Source organism: Macaca nemestrina, chromosome 6 (genome assembly GCF_043159975.1).
Source record: "Macaca nemestrina isolate mMacNem1 chromosome 6, mMacNem.hap1, whole genome shotgun sequence".
Classification (NCBI taxonomy): domain Eukaryota; kingdom Metazoa; phylum Chordata; class Mammalia; order Primates; family Cercopithecidae; genus Macaca; species Macaca nemestrina.
In genome coordinates this window covers 78,076,066-78,093,298 of record NC_092130.1, presented here as the reverse complement: position 1 = coordinate 78,093,298, position 17,233 = coordinate 78,076,066, and the positions used below count along the sequence as shown (strand labels likewise).

Sequence of the window (17,233 nt, the reverse complement as noted above, 5' to 3'; positions counted from 1 at the left end):
TTTATATCTAATTGGCACCCAAGGACAAAGACTAATTCTCATTCATGCTTAAAAACCACAAATATACCTTTACAGTAAGAATACTGTAATATTCTTTAGTTATTCCTCAGGAGTAGCTAAAGCTCTGCCATTTGCTACAAGAAGGTGCATAAGAACTTAGTGTGATTCCCATTACCTTCTGATGCCTAAACATTTCACTGATAGATGATATGCAGCTGGCTAGAGGATCTCAAGTCTCAGACTCAATGGCTCTAACTTTGGTATTATCATACCTTCACCTGCAAGGGTAACTGATAAATCCCAACAAAATCCAAAAGACTGCACATCAAGTTTCTGGGGGACTATGCAAACAGATTCACAAGGCTCAATTACTCTGGAAGTCAAGCAAAAAAAAAATGTCTCATTTCCCCCCAACCAAAAGGGAACTTAATGTCACTTTGGACTCTGGGTGTCAGAGATGGTAGATGGGCATTCTACTTGTCTTTTATAACAGCTAACTTACAGTGAGTGTAATTCACAAACCTACATTGAAGCTGATAAGCAAGCTGTGGCATACTCTCTTCTTTGAGATGCTAGAAATTTAATGATCCCCATGAGCTACAAATCTCCATGACTGATAATTTCGTGGACTGGAGGCTCTAGATAAAAGATATAGGCTCCATTCAGAAACAGCTGTTGTATAACACTCATTGACTCCCTAAATCAGCTACCATTTGAAAAGCAACTACTAGCTTACTACTGCCATCTTGTCAAAACCAAAGTCCTAACTTACAGCAATCTTTTGACTTTGTGAACTTACATTCTCATTTTGGGATGAACTAAATCAGGCTCATAACTATTTGACAAGCCTTACTTGTTAAATGGAAGTGATAGATTCAAGAACATAGGGGTGGTCATAAAAGATCATCAAGTGTTTACATCACCACCAGCAGATCGTATAACTCTTCAAAGATTAGAAATTTCTCTAATATGAAGTTATGCTCAGTTACTCAGGGGAGCTTCTCAGCAAGATTAGTGGTATGTTATTCATACGCAGCCTACTGAAGTCATCTTTATGATAGGTAATGCAATTAGAAACTATAGGGCAAAATTTATCTGTGACTTTACTTGAAATAATCAATGGCACCACCTCATTCCTGGAAAGCACTCTGGTCAGCCTCACTCACTGATCAATATTATTATAGATGATAAAATTACCGCAAATTTCATTCTTGCCAAGGTAGAATTTGCAATTGCTAATGTATTCTGTTATACTTTGATATCTCAGGCTAAGTGGAAAGGTCAGTAGAGAAACTTACGGAGAAAGCCACTTGATTTTTTAAGATAGACCTTGATGGCTTAAGGATTTATTCAGCTGGCTAGATCCAGGACCTTGAGGGGATGGTTAAAGTCAGTACAGCATGTAGCCTTACCCTGGTGGTTGGAATCCATTAATAATAGCCTTATTTAATACAATAAGAAATACATGGAATGAATTTACTCCTCAAGTTCTGCCAATTCTATTAATCAGAGTGCCCCAAACCTGGTGTGCTCACAAAAAAGATATGTCATTATGGCCCTTGAAAGCTGATCTATTTTGGCTTTTTGCACAATTTTCAGTCAGTCATAAAAAAGTCAGCCTTTTATAAAAAAAAAAATGTACTCCATAAAAGGTTTAGATTTATACTCAGGATTTCTGCACATCTTATTTTTTTTCTATTTTGCCCACATGCTTTTTGTTTTCTGTCTTTCCTTTCTTTTTTTAATTAATTAAATTTTTCCTATTAATATAGTCTCTTACTACTACTTTATTTGTTATCCTAAAAATTAGTGGATGCATCTTCTACCTCTTACACCCTAAAATAAATCGTTACTTTACAACTTTCTCATTAATGCTAAAACGTTAAAACATTTAATTCTATTTGCAACCTATTTTGGAGAGCCAATTCTCGATATCTCATAAGATTGTAAATGTACACAATAGCAATTTCCCTTCAATGTCTAAACTTAGATCAACTTTTACAAATGTACAGAAGGAGATATCAACAAACCTATTCATTACTGCATTGGTTGGAAGAGAGAAAAAGTGGGAGGCAACAACATATCCATTAACTGGATAATAAATAAACAATAGTATACTCATAAAATAGAATCATAAAATAAAATAGCAAACTGAAATGCATTAAATATATATAGATCAACACAAATCTAAAGAACATAATTTCTGATGAAAAATAAGCTGCAGAAGAGTATGTATAAAGTGATATATAAATTTTAGAAATAGATGTATATAGACAAGCACAGACGCAGTAAAGATGTACAAACATACATGGGAATGATTCACTCTGACTTCAGAAGAGTGATTACCTGTGAAAAGCAATGAAGATAAATGGGATGAAGGAGAAATACAGAGGTTTTACTAGGATTTATATGTCAAAAATATTGACACTATGATGGCAGAGTGCTCATATTTGTAAAATTTGCACAAATCATACCTAGGTATATAATTCTTTATATTTTTATTTATTTCATATATTTCATATTTCATAGGTACATAAATAAGACAATGAAAAATTTTTGAAATGACACAATAAGAAGGTAACTCTACCTGCAAGTATAGTTGCCACAGGGGGTGTTAACATAAACTGATTTTCTAAATATATAGGCAAAAATTCAGCAGCTCCAATAATAACTAAAAATTCTGTAGCTTTTGACAGAGATAGGCATATTAGCACTGGATTTTTCATCAGAATCTGAAATAAAAATAAGTTATGTATCAATTATTTTATTTTGTTAGATAAAGAGAAAGAGACAGACAGAATCAAATATTAATGATAGATGATAGATAGATGATAGATGATAGATGGATAGATAGATAGATAAGATAGATCCAAACAGCAATCTATGATTCATCAATATACAAATTCTATGAAAGTAAGGTTATTTTTGACAATTTAAATTTTGATTTGCTCTTCATACTACTTTAATTTTTATTTATGGGCTTGGAATTTTTTTTGTAAAGATTAGAGAAAAATAGGTAAATTATTAACCATATATCTAGAATTTTATCTTTACTTTTTCTTGTCTACTTATTGTTTTAAGCAAGTCTTTTTTATTCAACTAAAACACAAAACAAAGAAAATTTAAGCAATACTCATGAAAAACCAGTAGGGCTGCAGAAAATGTTTTATATTTTACTCCTGGAAATCTACCTATACAAAGAATTAAGTTATTTAAATTTTGCATTTTGGTAAACTTGTGGAAATTATTTAGAAGACTTATTAAGATGTGATGGTTTATCATTATCTATTATACTACACAGAGTAATTAAAAAGATAGTAAAATACTAACTTTCAAATTAGTTTCTGTATTTCCTTGTTTATGCATATCTCATTGAAAATATATTTAGTGCTATTTTATGTTTATATATTTTTAATTTATTTAAATTTTCTTTTTCTGGCCCTAAACATCCCTGTTAGGTGTGATCATAGTCTGCAAACTCAACTAGTTCAACTTCTGAATGCTATCTAATTTTACATAGTGTGATTCTTCCATATTTATTAATTCACATAGGATTAAATATTCGTCTTGCCTTCAACTCCCTACTATCACAAACTAGGCTATATTAAACATCGCTGTGTATGTACCTTAAGATCCAATGATGGAGTGTCTCTAGAAATATATATCCAAGAAAGGAATTCCTAGGACATAAGGATTTAGCATACTTTATTCCACTATTTCTCCAGATTGTTCTCCAGAATGTATCAGGTTTCACTACAGTGACTATACCACCACGATGATGGTAGTGTTTCATTTTCTTCATTTAGCTTGTGCTTTCTAAAAGTTATCAAAGAAATCTTTATGGTTTAGCATGCCCATCCAGAACTATGTCATTTCCGCATAAAAAGGTCATTAAACTTGGAAAGGCCTTCTAATTGTCACAACAAAACGAATAATGCTACATGACTTCTGAGGTTGGGTCATAAAATGAAAATATGACTTTTGCTGGGATCTTTCACACTCTCAGAACCCTTGCCTTGGGACTCAGTCACCATGTTGTAAAAAAGCCCAAGAGAGATGCAGACGAGATGTGTGGGTATTCTAGCAAACAGACAGTATCAAAAAACTATAGAGCAAACACACCTTCAGATGGTTCCATTCTCCAGACTTTGATCACTCTAGCTCAGGGATTCCCAGCCTCTGTAGAAAGAGTAAGAGTCTGATCCATGGCCTGTTAGGAAACAAACCGTGCAGCAGGAGGTGAGTGGCAGGCGAGGGGGCCAAGCTGCGCTCTGCCTCCTGTTAGATCAGCAGCGGCATTAAATTCTCGAAGGAGCACAAACCCTATTGTGAACTGCACATGCGAGGGATTTAGGTTGTGCGATCCCAATGAGAATCTAATACCTGTTTATCTGTCACTGTCTCCCATCACCCCCAGATGGGATGGTCTAGTGGCAGGAAAACAAGTTCAGGGTTCCCACTGATTCTACATTATGGTGAGTATGTAATAATAAATAGAAATAAAGTGCACAATAAAGGCCATGAGTTTGAATCATCCCAAAACCAGCGCCTCCACCCTGGAAAAAATGTTTTCCACAAAACTGGTCCCTGGTGCCAAAAATGTTGGGGACTGCTGCTCTAGTTGACCCCAAGTATAGTTGAGAAGGACAAGTCCTGTCCAAATTGCATTTTCATGAGCAAAATATATTTTATATTGTTTTAAGCTACTAAGTTATAGGGTAGTTTATTATGCAGCAGTAGATAACTAGTATACCTCAAATAATCACAAACACTTGATATTATTAGCTGGCTTCCAAAATGTTGCCATGGTAACAAGTATAAAGTAGTACCGCTATGCTTTATTTCCTATTTCTCTAATTTCAAATCTAATTGAAACTTTCTTTGCACAATTTTTAGCTATTTGGGATTCTTTTTGTGTGCATGAACTGGCTCTTTCTATCTGTTAGGCTTCCTGAAATTCGGGGGTAGATTTTCTAAAAATTCCTTGTTAATTCTAAACATTAATCACTTGGATTTAGATATCTGTCACCCATTTATTAATGTGGTCTACAGTTTCTTTCACAGAACAGAAATCCTTGACCTGATATATCTAATCCATAAAGTTTGAATTCATATTTAATACTATTGCAATCTTGCTTAACATTTTCCCACGTCTATGCCACAAAGGTATTTCTTTCATTTTTAACATGAACTTTGTTTTATCTAATCACATTTTATTAACCTGGAAATTACCTTTGTACATAATATGAGGTAGAAATCCATGGTCATTTTTTCATAAATAGCCAAATTGGCTATCACATCTACTGAACAATTATCTTTGCAGTGACTCTTTTATCACATAGCAAGTTCTTATGTATAATATTTAATCTGTTGCTGAATTCTCAGTTCTGTTACATTGATCTATTAATCTTTATTAAGGAAATGCTACAGTGTTTTTACTACTGTGGTTTTTGTAGTGAAATTGGCCCAGTGCGCTTCATTTTAGCTATCCCTTCCCTTATTCTGACATACAAATTTTATAATCAGTTTCTCATTTTCTTAAAAAAAAATTTTTTTTGCCGTAGTGTTGATTATACTTGCATTGGATTCATAGATTATTTAAGGAAAAACTAACCTGTATGAAGACTGTCATTTTAAACATTATCATGGTTTATCTATCAATTTATCCCAGTCATCTTTAATAATGTTGTATAAAGTTTTAATTTTTTCATGAAGATTTTTAGCATCTCTGAATAAATTTCTGAATTAGAGTTTTGTGATTACTTTTTACTTTATTATCTAATTTTAAGTGTAGGTGATTATTTTTATTTATTCTATAGTTTTTTACTTTACCTTTATTTTCTATTATTTTATGTAGTAGATTCAAATATTAACTAGAGAATTACAGCTTTTTTTTCATAGGTTCTTCTAATTCACAAATGTTATTTATTCATTTATTTTAAAATAATTATTGAGAACTGAATATTAAGCACACCTACCCTAATGAGAGTTATAGCTATATTCTATGATTTTATATAAAAATATCGGTCTGTACTAGCTGCAACAGGCAGAATAAGAAACAAATCTAGTTTTTAATCTTGGCCCTGGAACTGATTTTTGGAGCATCAACAAGCAAATCACAGTTTCTCCGTATCTCATTTTTAGGAAATATTATATTACCCTAGGCAGATTTCTGGATTTAGAGTCAAATACAACACTTATTCTTATGCTCTTAGCCTCAGTTAAGCCACCAGTAACAGATATGTGTGTCTGTGTGTGTATGTGTGTGCATAGCATTTTTTTTTTTTTTTTTTGGAAAAACTACTCATTCTCTTTAAATTACTGGTTCACTACCTGTAAAATAGAAACAATAATGTCTATTTTTTCTGAGTGGTTATGATAATTGAATATTTGTAGTGGTTTAATACAACTTCTGGCACATAGCAAGTGTCCAGTGAAAATATACATTAATTTCTTAATTTATACAATTAAAGGATTGCACTGGATTACGAGATTTGTTGTTCGCAAACTTTAGCGTGCCTTGAATTATCTGCGTGGTATAAAACACAGATCGCAGCTCCCATTCCAGATGTCTGAATCTGGAGTCTGGAGTAGGGCCTGAGAATTTGCATTTCTAATAAATTCCCACGTGATGTTGACGTTATTGGTCTGGAAATCACACAGAATCACTGCACTAGATAACTTTTGTGTTTAAGCTCTTTTAGATTAAAAGGAACAGACACTGTTAATTCCACTGATGCAATTTATCATAAGGTTAAATATAAAAGTAAGAAAACTAATACACTTTCTCAGTAGCTAAACAATTCAGTATTCATAAAAAAATGAGACAACAGGTTGGGCGCAGTGGCTCACGGCTGTCATCCCAGCACTTTGGCAGGCCGAGGCGGGTGGATCACGAGGTCCGGAGTTCGAGACCAGCCTGGCCAACATGGTAGAGAAACCCCGTCTCTACTAAAAATACAAAAATTAGGCCGGGCGCGGTGGCTCACACCTGTAATCCCAGCACTTTGAGAGGTCAAGGCGGGCGGATCACAAGGTCAGGAGATGGAGACAATCCTGGCTAACACTGTGAAACCTCGTCTCTACTAAAAATACAAAAAATTAGCCAGGCGTGGTGGCGGGCACCTGTAGTCCCAGCTACTCGGGAGGCTGAGGCAGGAGAATGGTGTGAACCCAGACGGCAGAGGTTGCAGTGAGCCGAGATCGCGCCACTGCACTCCAGCCTGGTGACAGAGTGCAACTCCGTCTCAAAAAAAGAAAGAAAAAAAGAAATGAGACATCATTCAGAGTAAATCTTAATTGCTTCAAAGACCCAGATATTCAACTTACTTCTGTTTCCTTATTGTGTATTCATCTAGGTCTATTTTAGCTAGTGACTATTTTCTTCATATTTACTTCTCTTTCTCAATGGCATTTGTACTTTTACTTTTGCTGTCAATTTATCAAAGTTGTGTTGTCTGAGTTTCCCACTCTTCCTCTTATTTATACTTTCTCCCAAAAGAGGAATTGACTAGATTAGTCACTCTTCAACAAGGTGTCCTTACTGGACATTTTTCTCAAATTAGGACATTTCCCAGGTTTAGGGGTAATCTAAAAATTGCTTTATTGGGCTCAAGTGCTAATGCCAAAAACTATAACAGTTTTGACTAAAACATTTAGACTACATTATACACAGCATGGTAACCGATGCACAAGGAAATATTTCTGGGCACTGTATTCTGAAAGGGACTGTGAGAACAGCAAATATTAAGAATGCCACGGATTCCCTTCCAATAAAATACCCAGGATTTCCTGCATTTTTAAAAGTCTATTTCTTTTCTTTGATATAAATATGAGAGGCAAAGGTGAAAGCCAGATAGATATACAAATAAATGTACAAAGAGTTTTATGCAGTGAACTCAGGCTCAATTCTGACAGCTGTTGATATACAAAGGGAGAAATCAGAATAGTGTTGTACAGTAGCAGACAGTTCTATTCAACCATCCCTATCTCACAGTACTGTGGCTATTAGGTAGCCCTTGTTAATCACAGAATTTGTCTACAACCAAGGTTTTTTCCAGGTGAGAAGAGGTTCATTCTGGTCTAGGAGTAGGTACTCCTACATGTGCTTACTTAGTAAGAGTCTAAAATAAGAGTAGGATCTGCAAATATATAAAGTATAAGGTATAAAGGCTGCAGAAAAGTAGTTTTAAGTTCAGGATAATCCTCTAATAGAAGTCAGAAACAAATGAGGAGGAAATAAGAGCAGAGGAATGTTGTAGGGAGGAAAGGGTTTGTAGAGTCTCAACCAGGGTTCATTGAAGGTGGGACATATAGTGTTCCAACTAATTCTAGAATTTTATCTTTCAAGCATTGATTTACTGCCTATCCTAATCAAGTTTGCATGGCAGAAGACAATGATTCTGCCAGTAAAAGACCTTTCCTTAGAGACAAAAAGGAGGAAAACGTAAGTTAAAGAGGAGACCAACAAGTCACTTTGCTGTCTTTGTTTTACTGTGTAATTTAACTTCTTATTTGACCTGTTTTTGATTCTTTATGCTAAATACCCATAATTAGCCATGGAAAATAAGTAATGGCTCATCAGTCTGTCCATCAGAATAAAATATCTCCTTTAGAAAATGCTGCTAATTGCAAATTTAAATTTTTTGTTGACTAGCTCTGCTGGCATTTCACCTCCTTTATTTTCAGAAAAACCAGTTTATTTAGAGTCACACCTAGGAGATGATTCAGAGACTAAAACTACTACAAAATGTTCTGACTTAAATACAAGTGATAACTCTAATTTTGTTTTCTTTCATTTTGTTTTCAGCTTTCATTTTAGGTTTGTTACATGGGTAAATTGCATGTCATAAGAGGGTGTAGTTTCAGAAAATTTTGTCACTTAGATAATCAGAATAATACTCAATAGGTAGGTTTTTTCAGTGCTCACCCATCTCTCACCCTGTACCTTCAAATAGACCCCAGTGACTATTGTTCCCTTCTTTGTGTCCATGTGTACTCATTGTTTAGCTCCCACTTATAAGTGAGGACATGAGGTATTTTATTTTCTGTTTTTGCGTCAATTTGCTTAGGATAATAACCTCCACCTCTTTCCATGTTCCAGTGAAAACTAAAATCTCATATTTGTATAGCAGCATAGTATTCCATGGTGTATATATACTCCATTTTCTTTATCCATTACACCACTAATGAGCATCTAGGTGGATTCCATGTCTTTGCTGTTGTGAATAGTACTGTTATGAACTACGCATGCATATGTCTTTATGATAGAACAATTTACATTCCTTTGGTTTTATATCCAGTAATAGAATTGCTGGGTCTAATGGTAGTTCTGTTTTAACTTCTTTGAGGAATTGCCACACTGCTTTCCACAATGGCTGAAGTAATTTATATTCCCTCTAGTGGTGTTTAAGAGTTCCTTTTCTCTGTAACCACACCAGCATCTGTAATTTTTTCACTTTTTAAAATAGCTGCTTTTGCTGCTGTGCAACGGTATCTCATTGTAGTTTTGATTTGATTTTCCCTAATAATGAGTGACATTGAGCATTTTTCATATATTTGTTGACCACATGTATGTTTTCGTTTGAAAAGATACTTTTGAAAAAGTGTCTGTTTATGTCCTTTGCCCATTTTATAGTGGGGTTGTTTGGGATTGCTTTGCTTGCTGATTTGTTTGAGTTCTTAATAGACCTTTGTCAGATGTACAGTTTGTAAATATTTTCCCCTATTCTGTAGGTTGTCTGTGTACTCTGTTGATAGTTTCTTTTGCTGTGCAGAACACTTTAGTTTAGTTAAGTTTCGCTTGTCAATTTTTGTTTTTGTCATGATTGCTTTCAGAGTCTCGGTCATGTCTTTTCCTGGGCCAACATCCAGAATGGTATTTCCTAGATTTTCTTCTATGGTTTTTATACTTTAGATCTTACATGTAAATCTTTAATCCATCTTGAGTTGATTTTTTTATATGGTGAAAGGTAGGGGTCCAGTTTCAATTCCACATATAGCTAGCCAGTTATTCCAGCATCATTTATTGAACAGGGAGTAATTTGCCCATTGCTTGTTTTTGGTGGCTTTGTTGGAGATCAGATGGTTGTAGGTGTGCATCTTTATTTCTGTGTTCTCTATTCTGTTCCATTGGTCTATGTGTCTGTTTATGTGCCAGTACCATGTTGTTTTAGGAGCCTTGTAGTATATTCTGAAGTTGGGTAGTGTCATCCTCCAGCTTTGCTCTTTTTGCTTAGGATTGCTTTTGCTCTTCAGGGTTTTTGTTTTTGATGATGTTCCAAATGAATTCTATAATTTTTTTTTTTTTTTTTTTTTTTTTACTAATTCTGTGAAAAATGTCATTGATAGTTCATTAGGAATAGTATTAAATCTGTAAATAGCTTGGGGCAGAATGGCCATTTTAACTATATTGATTCTTCCTATTCATGAGTATGAAATATTTTTCCGTTTGTTTGTGTTGTCTTTGATTTCTTTCAGCAGCGTTTTATAGTTCTCCTTGTATGGATCTTTCAACATCCTGGTTAGTTGTATTCCTAGGTATTTAGTCTTTTTGTGGCTATCGTGAATGGGATTGCATTCTTGATTTGGCTCTCAGCTTGGACATTATTGGTGTAGAGAAATGCTACTGATTTCTGTACACTGATTTTGTATCCTGAAACTTTGCTGAAGTTGTTTATGAAATCTAGGAGCCACTGGGAAGATACTATGGGGCTTTCTAGGTATAGTATTATATTATCTGTAAAGAAAATCAGTTTGACTTCCTCTCTTCCTATTTGGATGCCCTTTATTTCTTTCTCTTGTCTGATTGCTCTGGCCAGGACTTCCAATACTGCGTTGAATAAGAGTGGTAAGAAAGGACATCCTTGTCTTGTTCCAGTTTTCAAAGGGGAATATTTCTAGCTTTTGCCCATTCAGTATGATGTTGGTTATGGGTTTGTCATAGATGACTCTTATTATTTTGAGGTATGTACCTTAAATGCCTAGTTTGTTGAAAGTTGTTTCTTTTTTTTTTTCTTTCTGCCTTGAGACAGAGTCTTAGTCTGTCACCCGGGCTGGAGATCACAGTGAAGTGATCTTGGCTCACTGCAACCTCTACCTTCTGGGTTCGAGTGATTCTCCTGCCTGTCTCCTGAGTGACTGGGATTACAGGCACCAGCCACTACGCCCTGCTAATTTTCTGTATTTTTGGTGGAGATAGAGTTTCACCATGTTGGCCAGACTGGTCTCAAACTCCTGACCTCGTGATTCGCCAACTCGGCCTCCCAAAGTGCTGGGATTATAGGCGTGAGCCACCACGCCCGGCCCTGTTGAAAGTTTTTAACCCAAAAGGATATTGAACTTTATCAAAAGGATTTTCTGCATCTATTGAGATGATCACGTGCTTTTGTTTTTAGTTCTGTTTATGTGATGAATCATGTTTAGTGATTTGTGTATGTTGAACCAACCTCGCATCCCAGAAATAAAGCCTACTCAATTGTGGTGGTTTCGTTTTTTGATGTGCTAGTATTTTGTTGACAATGTTTGCATCTATGTTCATCAGGGATATTGGCCTGAAGCATTCTTATTTCATTTGTGTCTCTGCCAGGTTTTGGTATCAGAATGATTTTGGCCTCATAGAATGTGTTAAGGAGGAGTCCCTCCCCCTTGATTTTTTAGACTGGTTTCAGTAGGATTGGTTATCAGCTCTTCTTTATGTGTCTAGTAGAATTTGGCTGTCAATCTGTCTCATGCAGTCTTTTCTGGTTCATTGGTGTTTTTTTTATAATTGATTCAATTTTGGATCTCAATACTTGTCTGTTCAAGGTTTCATTTTTTTCCTGGTTCAATCTTAGGAGGTTGTATACTTCCTGAAATTTATCCGTTTCTTCCAGATTTTCTAGTCTATGTACATAGCGGTGTTTGTAATAGTTTCTGAGGGTTTTTGTATAACTGGGAGGTTGGTGGTAATTTCCCCTTTGTCATTTCTGATGGTGTTTATTTATATCTTGTCTCTTTTCTTCTTTATTTTTCTAGTTAATGGTCTATCAATCTTATTTATTCTTTCTAAGAACAAACGTTTTGTTTCATTGATCTTTTTATGGTTTTTCTCATCTTTGTTTTGTTCAGTTCAGCTCTGATTTTGTTTCCTTCTTTTCTTCTGCTACTTTTGGAGTTGGTTTGTTCTTGTTTTTAAAGTTTCCCTAGGTGTGATGTTAGATTGTTAATTTGAGATATTGTAACTTTTTTTATGTGAGTGTTTAGCACTATAAACTTCCTTCTTAACAATGTTTTAGTTGTGTTCCAGAGATTCTGGTATGTTGTATCTTTGTTTTCATTACTTTCAAAGAATTTCTTGATTTCTGCCTTAATTTTATTGTTTACCCAAAAGTCATTCAGGAGCAGATTGTTTAATTTCCATGTAATTGTATGGTTTTGAGAGATCTTCTTGATGTCGATTTCTATTTTCATTGCACTGTTGTTTGACAGTGCAGTTGGTATGATTTCATTTTATTTGAATTTGTTAAGAATTGCTTTATGGCTGATTGTATGGTCAATTTTAGAGGATGTACCATGTGCAGATGAGAAGAATGTATATTTTGTTTTGGTTAGATGGAGTGTTCCATAGATGTCCATTAGGTACATTTGGTCAAGTGTCAAGTTTAGATCCCAAATATCTTTGTTAGTGTTCTGCGTCAGTGATCTGTCCAATACTGTCAGTGGAGTGTTGAAGTCTCCCACTATTATTGTGTAGTTATCTGAGTCTCTTCATAAGTCTCTAAGAACTTCTTTTTTATGAGTCTGGGCATTCCAGTGTTGTTTGCATATATATTTAGGGGAGTTAGATCTTCTTGATGAATTGTACCCTTTATCATTATGTAATGCCCTACTTTGTCCTTTTTGATTATTGTTGGTTTAAAGTTGGTTTTGTCTGAAATAAGAACAGCAATCCCTGCTCTTTTTTGCTTTCCATTTGCTTGATAGATATTTCTCCATCCTTTTACTTGAGCCTATGGGTGTCCTTGCATGTGAGATGGGTCTCTTGAAGATAGCATACAGTTAGGTCTTGCTTCATTATCCAACTTGACAGTCTGTGCCTTTTAAGTGGGAGCTATAATCCATTTCTGTTCAAGGTTAATATTCACATGTGTGGATTTGATCCTATCATTGTGTGGTTAGCTGGTTGTTGTGTAGACTTGATTGTGTATTTGCTTTATAGTGTCAATAGTCTATGTACTTGAGTGTACTTTTGTGGTGGTCAGTAATGGTGTTTCGTGTCCATGTTTAGCATCCCCTTAGGAACTTCTTCTAAGGCAGGCCTGCTGGTAACAAATTCCCTTAGCATTTGTTTGTCTAAAATGGATTTTATTTCTCCTTGGCTTACGACACTTAGTTTGGTTGGGTATGAAATTCTTGGTTCTAATTTCTTTTCTTTAAAATTCCTGAATATAGACCCCCTGTCTCTTCTGGTTGTAGAGTATCTGCTGACAGGTCTACTGTTAGCCTGATGGGGTTCCCTTTGTACGTGATCTTTCCCTTCACTCTAGCTGCCTTTAGTTTTTTTATTTTGCATTGACCTTGGAGGATCTGATAACTATGCCTCTTGGGGATAGTTATCTTGTATAATATCTCACAAGAGTACTCTGAATTTCCAGATCTTTATATTGACCTCCCTAGTGAGATTGGGGAAATTTTTGTGGACAATATCCTCAAATATGTTTTCCAAGTTGCTTGTTATTTCTCCCTGTCTTTCAGGGATGCCAGTGAGTCATAGATTTGGTCTATTAACATAACCTCATATTTCTTTGAGGTTTTGTTCATTTTGTAAAATTCTTTTTCGTTTTTGTCTGAATTAATTCAAACCACTGGTCTTCAAGCTCTGAGATTCTTTCCTCAACCAATAATACTCCAGATTATGTTATGAAATTCTTGTAGTGAATTTTTCAGCTATATCATCTGGATTTGGTTCTTTCTTAAAATTGCTACTTCATCTTTCATCACTTCCATCATTTTACTGGATTCCTTATATTCCTTGGGATGGGTTTCAGCATTCTTCTGAATATCTAAAATCTTCATTTCCATGCAGATTCTGAATTCTGTCATTTCAGCCATTTCATCCTTGTGAATAAGCATTGCTGGGGAGCTAGTGAAGTTGTTTGGAAGTAAAAAGAGTGTGTGGGCTATGTTCCTTTAACCATGGTGTAATTTGACTAGAGTCAATTGACTTCATTTCTGGATGTTTTCAGGGGGCCAAGGCTTTGTGCAGCATCTTTATTTGTGACAGAATTCCTGTGCTTGGTTTCACAGCAGGATGTATTAGCCAAGTATTTTTGGTGTTGAAGTTTGGGCTGCAATCCAGTAGATGGCACTTAAGCATCGTGGCCTGTAGGTGGGCTCTTGCTCAGCCATGCGGCTCCTCTGTATTTCCTTGTATTGGCAGCCATGCTCTCTCAGTGCTCTGAGAGTGTGGGCTCCTTTCCCACAAGCACTGGCTGCAGATCTCAGCTTGGCATTTCTGGGCTGTGCACCATAGCCCTGGGGCAAGCTCATGCTTTTTCTTCCCTCCCTGGCTTGGAGGCACCGGGGGCAAGGATCTTGCCAGTGGCAATGGCAGAGGGCCTTTCACTAATCTCTTGGGGCTCCACTCCAGAGAAACACAGAGCAGTAGCCAATTGGTATGATTAGCCCAAGGTGTAGCAGCTATGTTGCAGGCCCAAGATGAGGTGCCCTGCCTAGTAGTGGGCAGGGGGCTCACAGGCAAGAAAGACAGGCCTTTTCTCCACAGGGCAGCCATGGCATGCTGGAGGTGTGAGTAAAGCACTCAGACCCTTTATCTCTTTCCTAGCCCAAAGATAGTAACCGTGGTACCACTGCAGCAGCAAGGGCAGAGGGGCTGTGAGTTGTCTCTGGAATTTCCTCCCCAGAGAAATGCAGAGCCATCATCAACCGAAGGGCTCAGGTTGGGGCAGGGTGACCGTGCAGAAAGACCCTGCCCAGCGAGAAGTCACAGGGGCAGGATTCCATGTGGAAAACAATCTGGTCGCTTTTATATAAGGAAGCTTCACTGCGCAGGAGGCCTGCAATAGTTCTTAAGCTCACTGCTCCCTATCGAGCCTGAGGGCAACAGAGTGTCAAAAATGGCAGGCCTGTCTGTTACCTCTGGGAGCCCCATCCCAGGGATAAACAGAGCTGCTACCAGTCTGAGAGCTCAGGCAGAGGTGGGTTGGCTGTGCTAGCATCCCACACCAGTGGGCTTTGTCTGGCAAGGTGTAGTGGAGGCTAGGCCCTCAGTTCATCTGCTTATCAGCACTGTGGATATGGCCCCTATCCTGGGGGCTTGTGAGAGAACCTGGCCTCCTTTATTGGCAGAAACACAGCTGCTAGCATAGGGGTATTCAGGAGTCCTCTGCCCCGGGATTTAGCATGTGCCTGAACAGCAGCTCTTCCCGTGCCTGAACAGCAGCTCTCACAGGCTCCATGTAGCTCTTCATGTCAGTCTGGAGACCCTGGATGGAGTGGGTTGGGGGAATCTCCTGTGCCCAGGGTTGCAAAGATCTGTGGCAGAAGTGTGGGACCCTGGGAGCTCTCACTCACTTGCTGTTTCCCCTCCGTGGGGAACCTACCATGGCTCTACACCAATCCCAGGTGGGCAACTGTCCTGTCTCAGACTTCCCTCTTCTCCATGGGTCATGTTACTTCCTATATGAATCCCAATGTGTCCTCCTGGACAAGCCAGTTGATAAGCTAGTGTTTATTTGCCACTCTATCTCCTCTCCGTGAAAGCAGCATACACTAGCTGCTTCTAGTCAGACATCTGGGCACTCTCTAATAGAGTTTTGAACATCGTGTTATTTAAATAGGATTTATATTGATTCTTCTTTCTACGATAGCAATAGGAAGATGACTAAATAATTTGGACAACAGCTTTTTTGATTTATTTTGTCAACAATTAACAGTCACATAGCAATAATAGCTCACATTCATTTTGTCTTTTACAGTTGACAAGATTTTTAATATCATAATATTCATTGACACTTCCTTGTTCATCTGACTCCTATTATGCAAATATATAGTCCCTCTAATAAGGCAAGAAACTTACATGTGAGATGAAGAAAAAGGATAAGAGGGTCAAGCTCTCTGTTCCACACATTTAGAGGGAGGCTTTCCTCAATAAAATCTTATTCCTTACCACCAAATTCCATACAGGATTTTTCTTTTCTTCTTCTTTTTTTTTTTTTTTTTGCTTTTTGCTTTTCCGTGACCTTTCCTAACCTCCAAACTTTATGTTTTTATTCTTTTTTAAACGTTTCTAATCCATTTTATTCTTATAGTTATAGAGAGGTAGCTTTTGTTCTTATCCTCTGTTCTACATTCTGTTCTTAAAGTCTAATTCCAACTACTTTTACATTTATAACTTTTAACCTCGTGGATATTACAACTTCATAAAAACATTAAATATTTTGTATTTGTTTTAGCTTTTATATTTTATTTTACTTGCATCTATTTTATCTACTTTAAAACTATTAAAATTACTGACATTTTCTTTTTTTAATTATACTTTATGTTCTAGGGTACATGTGCACAACGTGCAGGTTTGTTACATATGTATACATGTGCCATGTTGGTGTGCTGCACCCATTAACTCATCATTTACATTAGGTATATCTCCTAATGCTATCCCTCCCCCCTCCCCCCTCCCCCCACCCCACCCCACAATAGGCCCCCGTGTGTGATGTTCCGCTTCCTGTGTCCAAGTGATCTCATTGTTCAATTCCCACCTATGAGTGAGAACTTGTGGTGTTTGGTTTTCTGTTCTTGCGATAGTTTGCTGAGAATGATGGTTTTCAGCTGCATCCATGTCCCTACAAAGGACATGAACTCATCCTTTTTTATGGCTGCATAGTATCCATGGTGTACATGTGCCACATTTTCTTAATCCAGTCTGTCACTTATGGACATTTGGGTTAATTCCAAGTCTTTGCTATTGTGAATAGTGCTGCAATAAACATATGTGTGCATGTGTCTTTATAGCAGTATGATTTATAATCCTTTGGGTATATACACAGTAATGGGATGGCTGGGTCATATGGTACTTCTAGTTCTAGATCCTTGAGGAATCGCCACTGTTTTCCACAATGGTTGAACTAGTTTACAGTCCCACCAACAGTGTGAACGTGTTCCTATTTCTCATAAACTCTTTCGTTTCCTTTTTGGAAAAATGTTTTAAAAAATATAATGACCTGCAAGAAACATG

At 36.7% G+C, this 17,233-nt stretch overlaps 1 protein-coding gene across 2 annotated transcripts in view; it reads right to left on the bottom strand.

The window, feature by feature from the left end:
* LOC105471064 (solute carrier organic anion transporter family member 6A1) overlaps positions 1 to 17,233 on the bottom strand; it is a 139,716-nt gene that overhangs the window by 67,119 nt on the left and 55,364 nt on the right. For both annotated transcript variants that reach the window (XM_011723402.3, XM_011723401.3), the window contains exon 7: positions 2,588 to 2,732. In XM_011723402.3, coding sequence (XP_011721704.2) covers positions 2,588 to 2,732 — 145 coding nt within the window. The remainder of the gene's footprint in view (positions 1 to 2,587; positions 2,733 to 17,233) is intronic.